The sequence below is a fragment of the Poromitra crassiceps genome, assembly GCF_964638095.1.
Source record: "Poromitra crassiceps genome assembly, chromosome: 12".
Lineage (NCBI taxonomy): Eukaryota > Metazoa > Chordata > Actinopteri > Beryciformes > Melamphaidae > Poromitra > Poromitra crassiceps.
The window spans coordinates 40389162-40408725 of NC_139632.1; the positions used below are offsets into that span (position 1 = coordinate 40389162).

The 19564-nt window shown below is 43.3% G+C and overlaps 1 protein-coding gene across 1 annotated transcript; it reads right to left on the bottom strand.

The window, feature by feature from the left end:
* Nucleotides 1–1533: 1533 nt before the first annotated feature.
* Nucleotides 1534–18583, bottom strand: efcab7 (EF-hand calcium binding domain 7). The gene is made up of 14 exons (XM_083647563.1): nt 18528–18583; nt 18253–18407; nt 17692–17903; nt 16796–16882; nt 15535–15757; nt 11687–11808; nt 8907–9048; nt 8139–8248; nt 7853–8016; nt 7294–7427; nt 5651–5799; nt 4741–4950; nt 3460–3567; nt 1534–1666 (listed from the first exon to the last, which is right to left on the bottom strand). The coding sequence occupies exons 2-14, from the start codon at nt 18404–18406 to the stop codon at nt 1586–1588; spliced, it is 1896 nt and encodes a 631-aa protein (XP_083503689.1). The 5' UTR covers nt 18407; nt 18528–18583; the 3' UTR covers nt 1534–1585.
* Nucleotides 18584–19564: the final 981 nt, after the last annotated feature.

Below are 19564 nucleotides of genomic sequence, written 5' to 3' on the forward strand. Positions count from 1 at the left end.
GACTGAAAACACAAGTAGCAGTTGAACTAACACTTTACTAACTGTTTATGAGGGCAAGGCTATCTTCATCATGTTGCGTTTCAATGAGATCAGGGTCAGTTTGATCATTTTAGTCTGCTCTAGCTGAAATACATGGGAGAAGATTATTTATAATTATATGGATTAAGAGCCTACTCGTCTTATATTATCTGATGTAAACACAACCACAACAGTCTATCAGTTCAGAACAGGAATGGGATCAAGCCCTTCAATTACCGTAAGCTATTTCAAGGAGCGGATAGTCTTTAAAGTTTCCATATAATACACTTAATGAATTTGTTATGCGTTATGCATTTCTTGAATGAATTTGAAGAATGAGGCCTCACCCACATCAAAGAGTCAGCACATTGGACCCTGATTGGCAGACAATAACCAGATTCCCTGATCTAAAGGGTATAAACCTGACATGGAGTCATTCCAGATGGGCCCGTCAATTCAACTGCCGCAAACCTGCCTGATTAGAAAGATTTCAGCTGTTGTTCAAGACCAAACCAAGTTGTGATGCATGGAGCCAATCTAAAACTGCCTGTCAGAATGCAACACAGTACCTGTCAGCAAATGTATCCATTCATTATCCTTGATCACATATACCTAGGGAAATTCAAATTGTTATTATATGGGTCCTATAAGTAAAAAATAAAAAATAAATCCAATGACGGGGTGTTCTCATATCATATCCATAATGAACTCATTGAGAATGGAAATCATTAGTAAATACAGTAAATTGCACTTTATTTTTTAACCTATTTAAATGTAATGCAATTGCTACAACAAAAGGCCTGTATAATGTGTGGGTTTTACAACGCCGGGCACACAATAAAATAATGAATCAGAGAAGTTCTTTCTGGAAAATGATCAAATCCACAGTAAATACATCATGATGTAAAATGCATGCAAAATGATAAATTCGATTGAACAGTTTCGATTGAAACAACTGTTATGCATAAAAAGGCACATTAGCATTAGAGTCAACTTGCTAGTTGGTATAGAACCGTTTATATTCCTATTTAGAGGATTATGTGCTACTGTGAGGCCAGAAACCACTACTACTCTCTTTAGCATACATTCGGGCGGTGTCTCATCAGAGACGCGTGGTCAATGGGCCAGCGTAGTTTCCCTTTTGGATGTACAGTGTTACTGGCAGGGAAGCATGCTCTCCACACAGCATGTACAGTGTTACTGGCAGGGAAGCATGCTCTCCACACAGCATGTACAGTGTTACTGGCAGGGAAGCAGGCTCTCCACACAGCATGTACAGTGTTACTGGCAGGGAAGCATGCTCTCCACACAGCATGTACAGTGTTACTGGCAGGGAAGCATGCTCTCCACACAGCATGTACAGTGTTACTGGCAGGGAAGCAGGCTCTCCACACAGCACAGTGTTACTGGCAGGGAAGCAGGCTCTCCACACAGCATGTACAGTGTTACTGGCAGGGAAGCAGGCTCTCCACACAGCACAGTGTTACTGGCAGGGAAGCAGGCTCTCCACACAGCATGTACAGTGTTACTGGCAGGGAAGCATGCTCTCCACACAGCATGTACAGTGTTACTGGCAGGGAAGCAGGCTCTCCACACAGCAGTAGGTCCAGTCCTGTTTGTCGCTGGTGGGCAGGATGTGTTGGCACACCTAGTGGATAGTAGGACAGCACAGGATGTAATTACTTATCAAAACATTTCAGGTATTATACTGTGTTCCATTTGCACTGGGAACTGAGAATTTCCCAGCTCACATCAGGGGGAAATGTGATGTCACCTGAACTCATATTTCCTAATTCAAAAGTCAGGGGAACCTCACCAACCCCAACCTCAAAATCCTGCATCGACAGTGGTGAAAGCTGTAGTAATCAGTGTTGGGCAAGTTACTTTCAAAATGTAATATACTACATATTACTAGTTACTTTAATTTGAAAGTAATACGTTACTTTACAATATTACTTTCTGTGTAGAGTAACTCATTACTTATTACACTACTTTTGCATTACTTTTACCAAAACAACAGCAGCAGCAGAATGAAATCGCCGCCCCGGAACCATTCCGAAAAATAATTTCAACTGCCTTGAAGTCAGTGTAAACAATCCAACATTCTAAATGTTATTATTTTCCTTTGTTATTGTCATCTATAGTGGTTATTTGCATAAAAACAGACAGTTTGATTAGGAAATGATTGTATCTTTTTTAAATATGTGCTTTGATTTAATAAAATGTAACTCAATTTGTAACTTGAGTTACTTGACAAAGTAACTGGTAGAATATTACTGAAATCCTATAAGTAATAAGTTATATTACTGAGTTACTGCTAAAAGTAATATATTACATGTAATATGTTACTTTTGTAATGAGTTACCCCCAACACTGGTAGTAATACACTGTTTATTAGCATTTATTTATCTTATTTGTGTCTCATTAAATCAGTTGTATATACAGCACTGTCTAACTTCTATTTGTGGACATGTTGCTATAGTGTTCGTATGCGCAAAATACCGCGTAATAAGTTGTTATCAACTGTTATTGCTAACAATGGCTAGCCTGGTTAAAGCTAACCATGGCCGGTTTTCAGACTGTTTTACTGGAACGCGGTCAACTCAGGTGTGACGTCATTCATCTGGGAAATTCCTAGTTCCCAGTGCAAATGGAATGCGGGATTATTCTGCACTAGGAGTGCACATCGTGAAGCACAGTGAGCAGATTTAGGCTTCAACTGTGTTGAGAGTAGGGGTGTCAAAATTAATAATCCATGCATCACGATGTGGACGTGCGAATGGAATCGTTGACAGATAATCGCTGAATCGTTTATGTTTAAATGTATGTTGACATTCAGATTTTAAACCACTTTCTAAGTAAAAAAGGAGTTGATATTTATCTGACTGCTTGTATTAATTGATGAAAAAGTAGCCATGTGCAGTAATAATATAGAAAATTGAGGATGTGATACTTGGTGCTGCGATACTTTGAGCTGTATCGAGATGCATTGTGGAATTGAATCGAATCGTTGGCAAATGAATCGTAATTGAATCGAATCGTGAGGCCACAGTCAAAGCCCTAGTTAAGAGATCATAATGCGGATGATTTCCGGCTTCTTGATGATGTTTAAAGAGGTTTGTTGTATCAGCTGAGTGCATATTCACCTCTTAACAGATTTTCTTTTATTAGTAATGCTGATACTAATCTCTCCAAAGAACAGCATTTGCTATAATTCTCTGAACTCAACCTCACCGACAATCATCAATGTCACAGTTGGTTTGGTTTCAAGTTGTTTGTTAAGCCTTACGGTTGTTTGCTTTCTGCATTTTCTTATTGAGAATGAATGACTTAACCGAGAGGTTGAATGCAAAGCAGCAGAATGCACACATTTACAAGTTGAAGATGGTCATATTCTCCTAGAGGGCATTCTCAGAGAGTATCAAGGAAGACTAGTCTCACCATCTTGGTCCTGGCTGGCACCTCCACAGCGAACACACTCATACCCCGGCTGCTGCTGCAGTTCCTGCTCTGCTCGTTGTTCACATGGACGCTCACCTTCTGGTTGGTCTGCAACACAAAAGGGCACATGATGCACTCAGGGCACATGATGCACATGATGCACTCGCCAGCTTTCTATGCTTAGAATGAAGGAACATGAGGAAATTGGCTGCAACATTTTAGAATAAAAAAGAAAAGAAACAAGGCTAGGTCAAACCTAGCATATGGCCAAGCACTGAAGAACATTGACAAAGCTGTTGGTTGTAGCAGGCAGCGGCTTTGCTAACTTAATGGGGCTCACCTGGTAGAGCACGTACCACTAAAGGCTTAAGCTTGTGGCATACTCTTTGCGCCCAGCCAAGCGCATAGGGCGCACGGCGATTATGACGTCATCGCACGGGGCGTGTTGGGGGGCGAGGCCTGAGCGCAGCGCGGCGCGTCCATGGAGATTTTTCTATCAGCGCATCGGGTTTTGCTGCCTGTGCCTGTGAGATCTCCGTGGTAGGCTATCAGTGGATATCTGCTGTGATTGAGTCCTCACAGTCGTAAAGTTGCCTTTGAAGCATGATGTTCGATTATAACGAACTAGTTGTGTGGCTTAGCCTTCCCAAATGTTGAGGGTCGTTTTTTATAATTTAATACATAGAATTGGGAACGTTACATTCAATTTCATTCAGACTGCCTGGAGCCTGGAGCTGCGCACTGAGTATGTTCTGTTTTGGCCCGTGCAGAGTGCGCGCGCCCTCCTCGGAGCCCCGCCTCCAGCGCGTGCGCGAAGAGTATGCCAGAAGCTTTAGTCCTTCGTGTGGCCGACTCGGGTTCGAATCCGACCCATGGTCCTTTGCCACGTCATCCCCTCTCTTATTTATTTTTTACCAGGCAGGCACATTTTGTAATCGCACTTTTGCGCGTAAGTAACATTTGTGTAACGGGTGTCTTGCTTTGGGGAAAAACATAAAAAGTAGTCTGCCTCTGATTGGCTTGGCCTGACGATGACGTTTCACCCTCGCTAAAAAGAAGAGTGAAATGATTGGTATGGTAATGACTTGGTAGACTCTTTGCCTGCTAATTGAACGACTTCCCCAATTCAGTAGTTCCCTGTTGGGGCCATTCTTTTAGAGTAGCTTCTGTTGCTATGAGAATGGATACGAACGTTGCATATCAATTACAAGCTGGGTGAATGGTCGAAGAATAAGAAGAATAAGGCATTTTTAGGTTTGAATTGGTTTGTTTGTTGTGTACCTTGTTGGCTATGAGGGAGGAGATCCTGTGCTCTCCTCTGTAGGTGTAGATGAGGACGCTGTCTTGTCCCCTCAGCGGCCTGGCCTCTGCCCTGGCTACGATGGACTTCTGGAGAGCCTGGTTCAGCAGCCTGGGGCCTGAATCCACACTGAGCGGCTGGACCGACGGCTGTGTGCCTTCACAGTGCACGTCTATCTGGAACGGACAAGCCTGACGGGGTGTAGGGTGAAAGAGTTTATGCAACCAGTTAGTAGGGTTTAGGTGAGTTATACGATATGTGTGTGTGTGTGTGTGTGTGTGTGTGTGTGTGTGTGTCCCGGTGTAGTATCAGGAAATCACAAGGCTTTGTTCTTGGACCCCAAGAGGAAGGAACGGGCATGGGAGATTTGATGAAGTCTTTTTGGATTTCCCCTCTGTTTTCTCCCCAATTGTACTTGGCCAATTCCCCCTGCTGTGCTGCTCACTGCTCCACCCCCTCTGCAGGAGAGTTGTAGACTAGCACCATGCTTCCTCCGATACAGGTGCAGTCGCCACCCGCTTCTTTTCATCTGACAGCGAGGAGTTTTACCGGCAGGACGTAGCGCGTGGGAAGATCACGCTATTCCCCCCACTTCCCCTCCCCCGGACAGGCGCCCCCGACCGACCAGAGGAGGCACTAGTGCTGCAGCGACCAGCACACACATCCTCCTTTAATCCGGCTTCTCACCCGCAGACACGGTCAACTGTGCCTGTATTGGACGCCCCAACCAAGCCGGAGGTAACACGGGGGCTCGAACTTGCGACCCCCGTGTTCGGGAATCTACCGCTGCAGTACCCGGACGCCCACGCGGATGGGAGTTGAATTCAGTTGCTAGTTGGGTTGAATGAGTTCTGTAAGGTAGAGATGTGTTTTCCACTGTGTGAGCACCACCTCCAGCAGCTCCAGGGCACGGTTGTAGCCCATGGCTTCCAGGGTGATCCACAGGTCTGCGGGGTCTCCGTCTTTCTCTGTGGCCTCCATCAGGTTCAGCTCCATGAAGCCCTGCCGCGTCAGCTGGTTCCTCCTCGTGTCAAAGTTTTCTGTGAGCCCCCAAAAAACAAACATGAGCTCTAAAAAACAACAACAACAAGCAACCCAAACAAACCGAATGCAAACCAAATTCATTACACGCACATACTGATCACAAGGAGACTCATCTACACTACCAGGTATCTATCTACACTTGGGTTTTCACCCAGTTTATTGCAAAATAGATTAAAATAGGTGTGTGTCAAACCGATGAAGTGTGACGTGATTGAAGTGTGTGATATGTGCTTTAGTCCAGTGGTTCTGAAATGGGGGTCCGGGGACCCCCAGGGGTCCTTGAGGGGGTTCCAGGGGGTCCCCATTGTGTTACTTCCATTCATAAGTAACACAATGACTATTTTGGTCATGGGTTTTATGCACTTTCTGTAATAAAACATCTAAAAGCACCAATCTTATTATCATACTGTATGTGGGACCGTGGGACAAAATCCTATCAAATGGGGGTCAATTTCTGTCAGTTTAGGGGTCCCTCATGTGAAAACATTTGAGAACCACTGCTTTAGCCCATACTGCCTATACAATGCCACAGAGACGTCTTTTCAACCTGTATTTACCTAGGGTAGGTTTGTTTACTCTCATTTTTCCAACACCCTGCTGAACATTGGAACAGTTATGCTCTTCTAATGCTGGCTGTACTGCAACTTAGTTAGGAATATTTTGTTCAAGGACAATTCCACCATCAGACGCTTTGACACTGTTAGATGTCTTCAGTGATGTTCTGACACTTTGACATTGTTAGATGTCTTCAGTGATGTTCTGAAGTGACTTTTTTTCCAGTCCATAAAAAGGAGAAGTCCCCCTTAATCAAAACGCAATAATTCTCACGGCTGAACTGCATTATGGTCTGTTGAGGCTATGGTAGGTGGAGAAGCTGGTCTCTCTGCCTCTTACGATGGATTTCTGTTGAACATCGATGGGAAATGATGGAAAATGCTACGTCTATAAAAACAAGCCCTTACTCTTTGATTGTGAGGGTCAGACACCCAAACCTGGCATTTACACTTTGTTGTAGATTGTTGACAGTCAAACTCCATGTAGCTGCACTGGAAATATGTCAACATTTCATCACATTGCCTGTTTGGCCAGGAATATGAAAAATACACTTCCAAACAACAAAGTGGACCAAGACGTGCAAGAACATTGTGAATAGCTGTTTTGAGTAGTGGTTTTAGGGTGGAGTCTCTGTTTAATGCTTGGTATAAATGCCCGGCCTGAATTATGATCCCAGTCCGCCCCTGATGCTTACCTTGAGAGATGGTGCCTCCATTCATAATTTGTTGGGAAATAGTGATTGATGTATTGACTTATGTTACACACACTTATTCAACATGGTGGGCAACATTTTTTGGTTTGGCAAATGGGTCAATGCAGATATGACAGTAAGCTGTACGGTATTTCTATCATTGAGAAATATGAGTCCTGATTGTTGGTAACTTGCCCACTAGTGTTGCCTCCAAATGTATCAGAGCCTTCATGAGAATAATGACCTTTGCAGATGGCCCAGGCTTCCTTGTCACACTTCTCTCCACTGGTCCTCAGCTCAAAGAAATTGTACTCCTCCAGACTGAGCAAGCCATTCCCATCCAGGTCTATCACCTCAAATATATCAGACAGCACCTCCCTGTGGCAGAAACACAGAAACACATTAGAGGTGTATTATAATATGTAGATATAACATCCATCCATCCTCCCCCCTCACCTGAACGGGACACGCCACCTTTTTCTTTTAGCAGCATTTCCAACATTACCCATCTTCATTTTTCATTGTATTTTAGATATCCATTTAGCTCACTTACGCATCATAACCTATGACAACTGAACAAAATATTGTTGGTGGATTTTTATACTACTGCTAATGGCATGCACACACACACAAGCACACACGCGCGCACACACACGCGCACACACACACACACACACACACACACACACACACACACACACACACACACACACACACACACACACACACACACACACACACACACACACACACACACACACACAAGCACACACAAGCACACACACACCTGAACACACACACACCTGAACTCCCTGGTGAGGTCTAGGTCTCCAGTGTCAGTCCTGTAGACCAAGTCAACTGGTTTCTTAGAAAGCCTCTTCTTGCTCTTCTTCCTCAGCCTGCAGCCGCTGGTGAAGGGCAGCAGGTAGTAGGTCCCAGCACTCAGCTCTCCCTTCCACACATACTTCTGTGGAAACAAAGCAGATGGTTGTGGGAGCAATCGTTAGTTGGGGGTGGAGGGAAACAAACATGTACAGTATGACATGACAGCATTTTCTTCCAGAAGGTAGTTGGTCCCAAGATTCGTACCTCTTTGTCTCTTGACTCGGTGAAACACACTAAAGTTGAGTCGTCTTTGCTTTCACCTGCTGACATGACAAAAAGTGCTGTGTCCACGGTCATCCAGGATGACGACTTGTCTGAAAGACGAGACAAGGACAGAGGAAAGAAAACACAGTTCACATTTGGATTTCACAATCACATTTCCCAGCCTACGGAATATTATATGACAATTATGCCTAATATGATTGCAAATATGAGAGAAAACGTGAAAGTGTGCATCTTAAAAAGTACTACAGCATTTTTTTAAACATCAATATATCATTGTCAAATTAATTGTCATCCGTTGCTATAATTAACTGTAAACAAATACCTTAGCTCGAGACAATTGGTAGCTTCTCAAAATTAAGATCGAATTCCCTGGTCTAATTTGTTTATGGTAACTATATCAATATCTCTTCAAAACAATGGCAAAGCTGCGGCAACAGTGCACAAAGTACAGCATATTAAAATGGGACCTCCATGGTGTTACTTTGGGTAGCCTTAGTGGTGATAAAAAATATACTTCAGCTGGAGGATCCAGGTTTGGCAAACAGCTGCCGTACTGGAGTGTCCTTGAGCAAGACACCGAATCCCTATCCGCTGTAGGACTGCTGTTCTGTAGCAGAGTCTAACCTATGACCTCCCTATAGAGAGGAGTTAGTAAGAAGAGAATTTCCCTACACCGCAATTAATAAAGCACTGTATGACTGTCTGACTATTCTTAGGGTTTTATCTGTAGGTAACATGGAGCAGCACCTGGTCTGTGACTGAGGTTGAGTGGCTGGATGGTGAGGTAGACGCTGGTTGCCTGGGGCAGGTGGAGCTGGTACTGCAGAGAGCTGATACTCCCATCATCCTCCAGGAAGAAACAGCCCTTCATGTAACTGTGATGCCACTCCTGGAACAGCGGACAACGACTGCTTAACTGACGGCCCTCGGCATTCATACCAACTGACTAGTGTCCAATGAGCCTGGAAAAGGAATGGTTCTTAAACTGTCCAGACCTGGACCCAATGTGGCTCGCCCACCTTACCCCAGTACTCAAGCCATTTGAAACATCCATGCCCTCTTGTGATGTATGGCATCAATTTGGATTTCACTACAATCCCAACAAAGTATTTTGGAGAAAAAAACTACTTGTCATGAAAATGCATTTACTCATTCAATAGAAAGCAAAACTAATTTGCAGTTCTTATTAAAAGGAGAATTGATCTTGTGAAGTATATTTTGGCAAGCGCAAGAAGTGAATTAAGTAGTCAATCATCACAATGAGGTTACCCACTTAATTGGCTTTAACTAAACCTGCTGTTGTGATCATTAACATCACTCCAACCTTCAGGGGGCATATTCATAATTTCAGGGCGCATGTCAGTTCAGCAACACTTAATTATTGTTATACTCACGAGTAGCCAGAAGAGGGCAACAGTGTTACACTACATTTCAGAAAAAGGCTGAGGTAAATCTTCTACTCGAACCTGATATGGCAAATTGGAGTGCATTTAACTTTGATAAATATAGCCTTTTCAATGTAAGGCCAGCAGTCACTCAAATTATCAAGAGGCTACTTTGGGGCGATATTTATGAATCCTAATATCTCCCTCATTTCGAAAATCCTGTTGTTTCTTTGTCCACCAGCACAGCTGAAATGAGGTGATAATTTGAAATTGAACAAGAAAATCAAAAGAAGAAAGTTTTCATTCAGCTCATTGGAGACACATAAAATGAAAGCACAGCTGACGTGGACATACAATAAGAGGACATTGAGGACTGAGCAAGTCTGGAATAGGCTATGTATGCTTTTAGTGAACAAATAAATCACAGAGTTAAATAAAGAAACAAAGTACCATAAAACACTCTTGCAGAGAAAAGCCATTTTCTCAAAGTATTTATCTTGGGATGTGAGAAACATAAAAGATCAAACCATAACACGTTCAGTGGTTTGTCCAGACGATATTAAATGAGGGGAAATGCCGCGGGCAGCGCCATGCACTCAATAGAGAGAGGGGTCAGCCAGCAGACTAATACAGGCCACTGTCACCTACTCAGGCCCACGTGTCTGATTTACTGCTCAGAGTGCAGCAACATGGCAAAGAAGCCACAGCTAGGGCTGCACAATTCATCAAAATATGATTGAAATCGCAATATGGCCAATATATCCAACTTGCATGGAGCTGCAATTTTTTGATAAAGGTAAAATGTGTCAACTTATCAATTGCAATATCTGCCGACTGCCAATATAATCACAATATGATTTTTTTTTTTTTGCATATCGTGCAGCCCTAGCCACAACCGTAACGCACGCACACACGCAGAGAGCTACCAAAACACCGCCTGCCTCGAGCCACCCACCCCACTCCCCCAATTATCAGCCCCTGAGAGAAGCCAATACAGTGAGAGGAACGTCCCTCAGAGGTCAGAGGTCATCTCTTGACACATATCCTGAGGCTGTCTGGCCCTTTCCAATCTCAACCCGCAGCGTGGACCTCCTGAGAGATGCAGCAAGGGTTGGTAGTTATTTTTTTATTCACCTTTGTGCCACTGTAACGAAAACCAGCTGAGGTTAAGCCCCTCCCCCCCCCGCCAAAAAAATAATAATACAAACAATACAAATACAAACAATACAGTGTCTAGCTCTTCCACCCAGGGCCAAAGTCCAATCAAAATGCTTGGTGACAATGACAATGGGAAAGTAGTGGAGTTGGAAGGCCCTGGTCTCTCACAGATTCCCAGGTTTTGTTACTGATGGTACTGACAGCAGATTGTATGGAGTCATAATACAATCATGCCAATCACCCATGGTGTTTTCAGAAGAGAATGATCATAAATATTTTCACGGATGACTTGTTACTTTCACAAATCATTTTGTTACATTTCATTTCCGTCATCAAGACTGAGTCATTCATTCAAAACAAGATGCACAAACGTCGGTAGAGAGAGAGCATTGCTAACAACGTCTAACGCCGTTTTCAGACTGAAACCCCCAATTGAGATGTGAGACCCCAAGTCACATGACGACGAGACGCTGTCATCAGTGGGGGTCTGGGGGACCCAGCAGAAACAAGGCCAGCCCTAGTTTAAGACATGCTGCAGCGCCGCATGTACTCCAATGCACTCCAATTAAAATCTAAGTTGACTTTACAACTGTTTTATTTCATTAACTCTGTTTTGCCAGACAGTGGTTCTCTAATAGGGTCTTTCATAAATCATTAGGGCCCAGGTGTTGGCCAGAAAAATGAGGAATAATAACAGTTTATCATTATAAGCACAATGCAAATTGGATTTGCATAAGGTGGTCCATGCCTGCATGTCTGTTTGCGTGCGTGTCTAAAAAGCCTGCTCTATTCACCTTATGTTCCAACACAAGGGTCAGCCAGTTACTTCCTATTGTGTTTACACTTCCTGTGACAGTAAAGTACTAGTGAGCAGGTAAAACAGACGGTGTTTTGAACAGGAAGTCATAACGCAACTGGGCCAAGTGGGCGGGGCTACATAACGTGAGTAAAAGGACATGGTTTTTGGACTGTAGAGTGAGGTACCTGTAAACTTGAGGGCTCAGGTATTTTGCTGGCCTTAGTGCTGCTGGATGTCATAGTGATGGCGTTAGACAGGGACGACCGTCTGCTACGGGCTGAGGAGGGGCGGGAGGATGACCGGCTGTCTGAGACACACACACACACACACACACACACACACACACACACACACACAAACATGAAAACACAAGCACGCATGCAAGCACAGAAACACGCATGATCCTTCACACAAACAAATACAAATACATGTTCCATAATTACAACCAATCAATTAACTTGTAATTTGCTACAATAAGACAGATGAGACAGCCTGACTGATTGACAGATTAAGTACAGCCCTTCCATCTCCACGCGATAAACACACATCCATAAGAGAGATGAGGATTACAACATGGGTGACATTGTAATCTTATGTCTTATCTTGAGTCTTATCAGACGTCCGTTGCTAAGTTAAAGTGAAAACGACTACTTTGTATTTGGATGCAGAGAAAAGTGTGGTCTCAAGTTCAACCCCTTTTTAATTAATTGTGGAGGCATTGTAAATTACAAATGGCATAACGAGACCCCCTCAAATCCATTATCTTGCTCAACTTTTCCCCCCTGAACACTAATTGAAGCCAGAAAATATCAAGTCAATAATGAGGGGCCTGATTGTTTTCCAAGGCCGGGAAATCAAGATGCAAAGTAATGTGATGGGCTAAAAAGCAAATTACCATAGCAGGGAAATAAATAGACCCACTATCAAGGTATTTGTCATGGATCTAATTTGTATTGATGACAGTATTTTAATCTAGAGGGCCAAATTGGAACTGCTTTGTGAATGTGGACAAAGATGCACTGAAATGTGGCCTAACAAAAGCTTCGGTGTGAGTTCAGATTGCATTTTAGAGCAGAGTTTGCGCAGTATTCATTCAGCATTGGCAGCTACCTTGCTCGAATTTAGGGACGCACCGATGTGAAGATTTTGGCCGATACCGATAACCGATATTAACATTGCCGTTATGGCCGATTACCGATATTTACAGATGTCGATATGATCTGTATAAAAACACATTTCTGTGATAATAACATGTTGTACATACTGAAAAACACATGTAAACACTGTGAATTTGAAAAATTAACGTATTTCTTTATTTCCAAAACATTTGGAAAAGCCCAGAAATCATAGATTTACCGCAATGTTTCCTCTCAATGTGATATTAACATTGCAACATCGGACCGATGCCGATATGTTAAAAAATGACTAACATCTGCCGATACTGATATGATTATATCGCGTGCATCGTTACTAGAATTGAAATAAACACATCCACTATCAGGAAAACGCCATGAAAGTTCATCCACTGGTCGTATATGGCTTATAAAAAAAAACAAGACAGAAACAGCAATAGGGCGATTACATAATTTTGCCCATATCTCACCACATAATCCAAAGAGCGGTCGAAAAGCAACGGATTGTGTAGTGAGAATGCCATTAAAAACCACAATGAACGCGGGTCTCAACCCACATACCTCCGTACAAAACAAAACAAAACAAAAGAATCTCAGGGAAGCAGTGTCTTAATACTGACAAATCTAGGAGCAAATGAGCAGTCAAAACATTTTTGAGCCCTAAGAAAAGCCCATTCAACATGTGCGGTCACGTAGCAGCAGCTCGTGTCAGAACTCTGTTAAAATGTAACGGGGTATAAATCAATAAATGTGGGAGAGGCACAATAATGTGATCATCCCCGCCACGATCTCAGATCATCCCCGCCACTATCTCAGAGCTCATTTGTTTTTGCAGCGGTGGTCGGCCGGGCCTAATCCCTCACCATCTCCCCAGTGAGCAGTGCTGGAATCCTCCCCAATCAATAACATGAACACAGACTGACCACTTAAAGCAACCCACTCTATCTTCTCCAGCGCTGCCTGTCCCTGGCTCTCTCATCGGGGGGGATCGCCGGTCTTCTCCTCAACCCCCCCCCCCCCCCCCCGGGTCCCGTCGTGACCCAGCGCCAAAAGTGGCTTTTCATTCACATCCCGATTCGGCCAAAGAGATCTAATCCTAGTTGTGTCTCACAGGAGAAATCGGACTTCTAATCTGGTGTTGTTTGGTTGGTTCCCTCTGCTGGCAGTGTGTGGGGCTGAAGCTGGACTGAAAGGCAGCCACTGCTTGTTTACACTATGAAAACATATCTCTTTGGCCGGTGCTGCTCTCCCCACAGCATCTTTCACTAGTGTAACAAAGGGCTTTCGTCAACCTCTTAATGGCAGACATGATTACCCAAATGACGACGCTTTGCAGCCTCCTCCCTCCAAACACGCTGCCCTAATTGTGTGGCGATTATGATGTATGGAGTGTCTTAATGAGGTGATTTGTCATGGGAGTGAAAAATCGATCAATAACAGAGCTATTACTTATTCCTCAAAACTAATCTGTGAGGCGTATAGGGGCAATGTGTGTGTGTGTGTGTGTGTGTGTGTGTGTGTGTGTGTGTGTGTGTGTGTGTGTGTGTGTGTGTGTGTACAAATGGGAATCTGGAGTATGCCTACACAGCCTCTATAGGCTGCTAGTTTGGACCTATAGTCAGTAGTGTGCAAATATTAACATTGGCATTATGCATGTTCAACATCCTGTGTTCCTGCCATACCTAAGCCATACTCTCTCATAATAGGACTTAACCACACTTTACACACTTGGTCCCTGAACATGAGTACAAAATGTGATGAATTTTTATTATAATGTAAAGCACTTTGTAAACTTGGTTTTAGAAAAGTGCTATACAAATAAAGTATTGTTATTGTTATTGTTATTATTATTATTATTATTATTATTAGTATTACTAGTGCAGTGCTCGTTCCCCAGTTCAAGGTCGATCGGACGGACAGTCCTGGAGATACGTGAAAGCCATTATCTTACTGGTCGAATTGCATGAAATTCAACACTGCAATTTCTCAGGTTCCCAGACCCTAACCCTAAGGACCCAGGGTTCCAACACCTAACCCTAACCAGACCCTAACCCTAAGGACCCAGGGGTCCAACACCTAAACCGTTACCAGACCCTAACCCTAAGGACCCAGGGGTCCAACACCTAACCCTAACCAGACCCTAACCCTAAGGACCCAGGGGTCCAACACCTAAACCGTTACCAGACCCTAACCCTAAGGACCCAGGGGTCCAACACCTAAACCCTAACCAGACCCTAACCCTAAGGACCCAGGGGTCCAACACCTAAACCCTAACCAGACCCTAACCCTAAGGACCCAGGGGTCCAACACCTAAACCCTAACCAGACCCTAACCCTAAGGACCCAGGGGTCCAATGCCTAACCTTAACCAGACCCCCCCCAAGCCTAAACCTAACCAGACCACCCACCCACATGCCTGTCCATTGATTTGTCCATGTCCATTAAATGGGCTTTTTCAGGTAACCTGTGCAAGCTGGGTTGTAGAGATTGTACACCTCAATCCTAAAGAATGGGTAAATGTTATGCAATTCCTTTGCATTGAATGGATTTAGCTTTACTTTTAATCGTTATTTAGCCCTTTCCTGACAAGCTAGCTAGCATGACATGGTTGGTACCAATGGATGCCTTATGTCTTCTAGTTTCATATGATACCAGGATCTTCACTTTAGCTTTAAAAACGAGACCGCTACAGCCTCTGAAAGACAGTAATATCGGACGCAGACGCAAATTTCAACTGAGGGTGCAAAATATGAAACAGAGGGTGGAATGCACGCTCTTGTACCGCCATAGAACCAGGCCTGTTGGTAATACAAAGTAAACTTTCTCAGAACATAAAAAAACAACAACACAGTGGCAGTCTTCTTTTGTGTTAGAAATGCTCTGGGAAGCCACATCCTCTACCTTTCTTTAGTGCAGTGTCTGATTCTGTCCTAGGTATTTCTGGAGGCTGGGGGAGAGGAGCCGCTGGTGCTGAAGATGATGAAGATGATTCTGACACAGAGCTCTTCGGAGGGCTTTCTGACTGGCTGCCAAAGTTCTGTCTCTTCAGCTCGGCATCGCCCTCAAGCCTCTCCAGAGCGGCCACCTGACACTGCTCTACTGTAGACACCAGCAATCTGCAGAACTGACGGCAACAGGAAACCAGTAGTGAGGGGGATAATGCATGAGCACCGCTTTGAGGCAGTGGAGAGGCGAGGCATTGCCTACAGCAGTGATACTCAACTGGCGGCCCGCGGGCGCCCCCTGTGTGGCCCGCGATGGAATTGCACTATTTTTTATTTTTTTACAGTGCACCTGAACGCAACATGCAAGATACCCGCTGAATAAGTGTCCAAATGTTCATGTCATGCTGGTCAATACTCCACTTCTGTTATAGCATTTCAGTCTGGAATATGGAATATCTTTCAATAATCTATGATTTAGCTACTAAATTGTCAAATACCGCCGTCTGCTTGCTACCCAGGCACTTATGTATGTACTAACTTAACCTAACTAACTATCCGGTGTGCACAGCATTGTCAGACTAAACTCTGGCTGACACCCCAAAAACATACAATCCGCTACAGAAAAATGTATATTGTTTGTTTATTAACTGGCCCCTGGCCTTCTATCATTTCACGAAAGTGGCCCCCGGGCAAAGCAAGTTGAGTATCCCTGGCCTACAGCTTGGATGGAGATGAGCAACTGATTAAACCAAGACAGATTTGGAGGCCTTATGTTGCCTTGTAAAAAAAAATCACTTAAAACAAATATGGAATGAGACAAAAGCAAAGGCACTTTAAGCACCCCAACTGCACTGCGTCGTAACATTGTCTATTTGTTGTGGCAGTAGTAAAATAGGGTTGGAGAATTTGGGAATTTCATACCATTAACCAACAATTGGCTGATGGGTAGACTTGTTGGTATAGTTTGGCTGTAGCTAGAAGATTCTGCTACTCAATTCTCAGGATAACAGCCATTGTTCTTGCTTATTTAGAGCTTGGATGATCAGAAACCATAAGGAGTGAAGTTTAGCGAATACATGACATGTTTGCATGACTGATATGCACTGATAGACTGGGGTAAAACCATGGAAAAATATGTGGATCTCTCTAACGTCGTGTGCCAGGCACAGTGAGCACAGTGATAACAGAGAAAGTGAGAGGCAATTTTCCAAACTTACTTCTGCATAGTCCAACTTGCCATCTTTGTTGGTGTCAGCTATTGAGAAAATGGCATTCACCTCCTCAGCGGTCATTTTATCTCCTCTCTGGAAAAATCAACATGTTTCCTTTATGAGTGAAAATATCACAACAAAATCATAGAACAAAATACAGTATACATTAGAGCTCCACTGCCAGCGTTACGTTGCATTGTCATTAGTGTTACTGTTCTTCCTGCTCCACAGAGCGCATTGACTTCAGAATGGGATTAAAACAATCAGTTCAACTTATTCCAAAGCGGGAGAACTTGCGTGTCAGCCATCGAGAATTGAAACTCTGAGATTTTGTTCCGCTTGGATCCAACGTGAGCAGTGGAGCAGCTACTGAATCTTTTGCTTTAGGCCAATGGTTCTCAAATGGGGGTCCAGAGACCCCCAGGGGTCCTTGAGGGGGTTCCAGGGGGTCCCCAGCCAAAAGGGGGGTAATTTATTTTCGCTATAAGTCCATTCACAAGTAACACAATGACTATTTTGGTCATGGGTTTTATACACTTTCTGAAATCAAACATCTAAAATCATATCAAATGGGGGTCCGTGGTCTAATCTTTGTCAGTTTAGGGGTCCCTCATGTGAAAAAAATTGAGAACCACTGCTTTAGGCAGTATGCACCTTGAATGCAACATTGGTGCATTCTCAATTTCTGAGAAAGTCCAGTTGGCTAATTGTACTAGTCGATTAATCAATTCACTGAAAAATAACTAAATCTATCTCCAACTGTATCACTTGCTCCGCTTACCACAGAATACAAAAATAGAAGTTTACATAGACCCAGCCTGCACACTATAATAATAGGGGGGGGAGCACATTCCATCCTCGATCAAATAGTAGCCCATGTGGCTACCAAAGTGGCTACTTACAGTAGTGAGGACCTTCTCCAGTTCACTGTGTGAGATATAGCCATCACAATTCACGTCCATCTTTTTGAAAGCCCTCATCAGCTCATTTTCCTCTGTCTGCTTCTCACACTTGAGGATCTCACAGAAATCATCAAAGTTCAGTTTTGATGTTCTTGGGGTCCAGTATTTATTGAGCGTTGCATAGGATGGATTTCTCCCAGCCTGCTGGAGAACTGAATGGGATAAAAGGGAAAAGTATTGAATCTATAAGCAGCAAAGGGTGATGACAGGACAATGATGGCACGACCATCAACAAAAGGTTTTGTGTGCTGGTTAAGGTCTTCCTCCATCACTTAGGCTAAATGCTGATTGATTGATTTTCTGACAAATGTTTAAACATGTACATTTATCAGAAGTTATACATTTCCTGCAAACAGGCACTTGGGGATTTCTGTGCCACTGATTACTTTGAAAGCTAAATTGGCAGTATTAGTAACATGACCTAACTAACTGATACCCTAACTTGGTTATTTAGTTAGCTAGCTAGCTAGTAAATCACTGCATAGTGTTACTATAGCTTACCACGACATAACTGATGTTTGGAGGCGATATTTGTCAAACTAGACTTGAACACAGCTAGGTATGCAGCTCTGCACTGCATGTAGAAAGTCTCTTCATCATCAGGACCACGACACATTTGCAGCCCGCAAGGTTGGGAAGCAGCTTGAAGAGACATCCTTGAGAGAGAATAGATCAACCTGGTTGTGTTAATGTTAGCTCATTGTGACTGGTTTACCAACTTTGCATCTATTATTATTCGTTCTCTCTCTAGATTAATGTCCTAGCATACAATTTACCTTTTGCTGAAACAACCACTCGTTAATGGCAGATGAAGTTGTAAAACACCATTGCAGTTTGCTGTTGCTAGGTAAACAAAAAATATCGGTGCGCACCAAAAAAGCACACTGAAGAAACAAGTCACTTCGGCTGTTCCGTCGTATTCGTGATCATCTGACGCTGTATTGCTCCAATAACCACTCATTAACAATACTATTTAAAAAATATATCGATGACTTCTAAGTATTAAAATGTGTTGTGTGTTGTTTAATCGTCTTCACAATAAGGAGACACGGCTGGTGGAACTATGTATGGGACAGGCGATGTTGTAGAGGGACGGATCGAGTGTTGCACGCATGCGCGAGATGCGCGCCAGTTGAAAATGCCGTGAGTAGCTGTCCTTCTGCTTGTCTGTTATTATTATATCTATCTATATATATGTCTATTAAGTTGAAACTTGCTATTGCATGAGATAAAGTTTGGACTTTCAAAGACTGCTTCAGTAATACTTTTGGACAGAAAGAAAACGAAAATATTCCGTTGGAGGCTGTCAGATGCTGTATATCACCCCAAGTAACATTACATACATACCGTATATCAAATGTTTTAATGTAGCTCAGGATGACTTTGTAGCAGAGATGGGGACTTGGACTTGAGACATAACACACACTTAAGTCACACACAGTGACTTGAGACTTGACTTGAGACTCGTCCTCAAAGACTTGAGACTTGAAGGTTTGGGACTTGTGAATATTTATTTTTTGGTGCATTGACATTAAGTCAAGTCAAGTTTATTTGTATAGCAAATTTCATACACAGAGGCAATTCAAAGTGCTTCACATAAAATGGTTGACAGGAAATGTCTACTAATGTCATCTCTAATCATTGCTGCTACTGTATTCTAATAGATAAAGGAGTGAGGATAATACAGTACATGCTTTGAATTCCTTAGTTTTAGCTATGCAGTGTTCTAAGCAGACCGGATGGCATGCAGCAGATGATATAACACTCATCCACAGGGACTTGAGACATGACTTGGACTTGTGACCAAAGACTT

What these genes read in the sequence shown, in the direction of transcription:
- efcab7 (XM_083647563.1), bottom strand. Translation starts at nt 18,406, where the DNA reads ATGTCTCTTCAAGCTGCTTCCCAACCTTGCGGGCTGCAAATGTGTCGT. An exon ending in CTGAGCCCTCAAGTTTACAG is followed by an intron (nt 9,049 to 11,686) that starts GTACCTCACTCT and finishes CCGCTGTTCCAG; the next exon opens with GAGTGGCATCACAGTTACAT. An exon ending in AGCCTGGGCCATCTGCAAAG is followed by an intron (nt 5,800 to 7,293) that starts GTCATTATTCTC and finishes GGGGGCTCACAG; the next exon opens with AAAACTTTGACACGAGGAGG.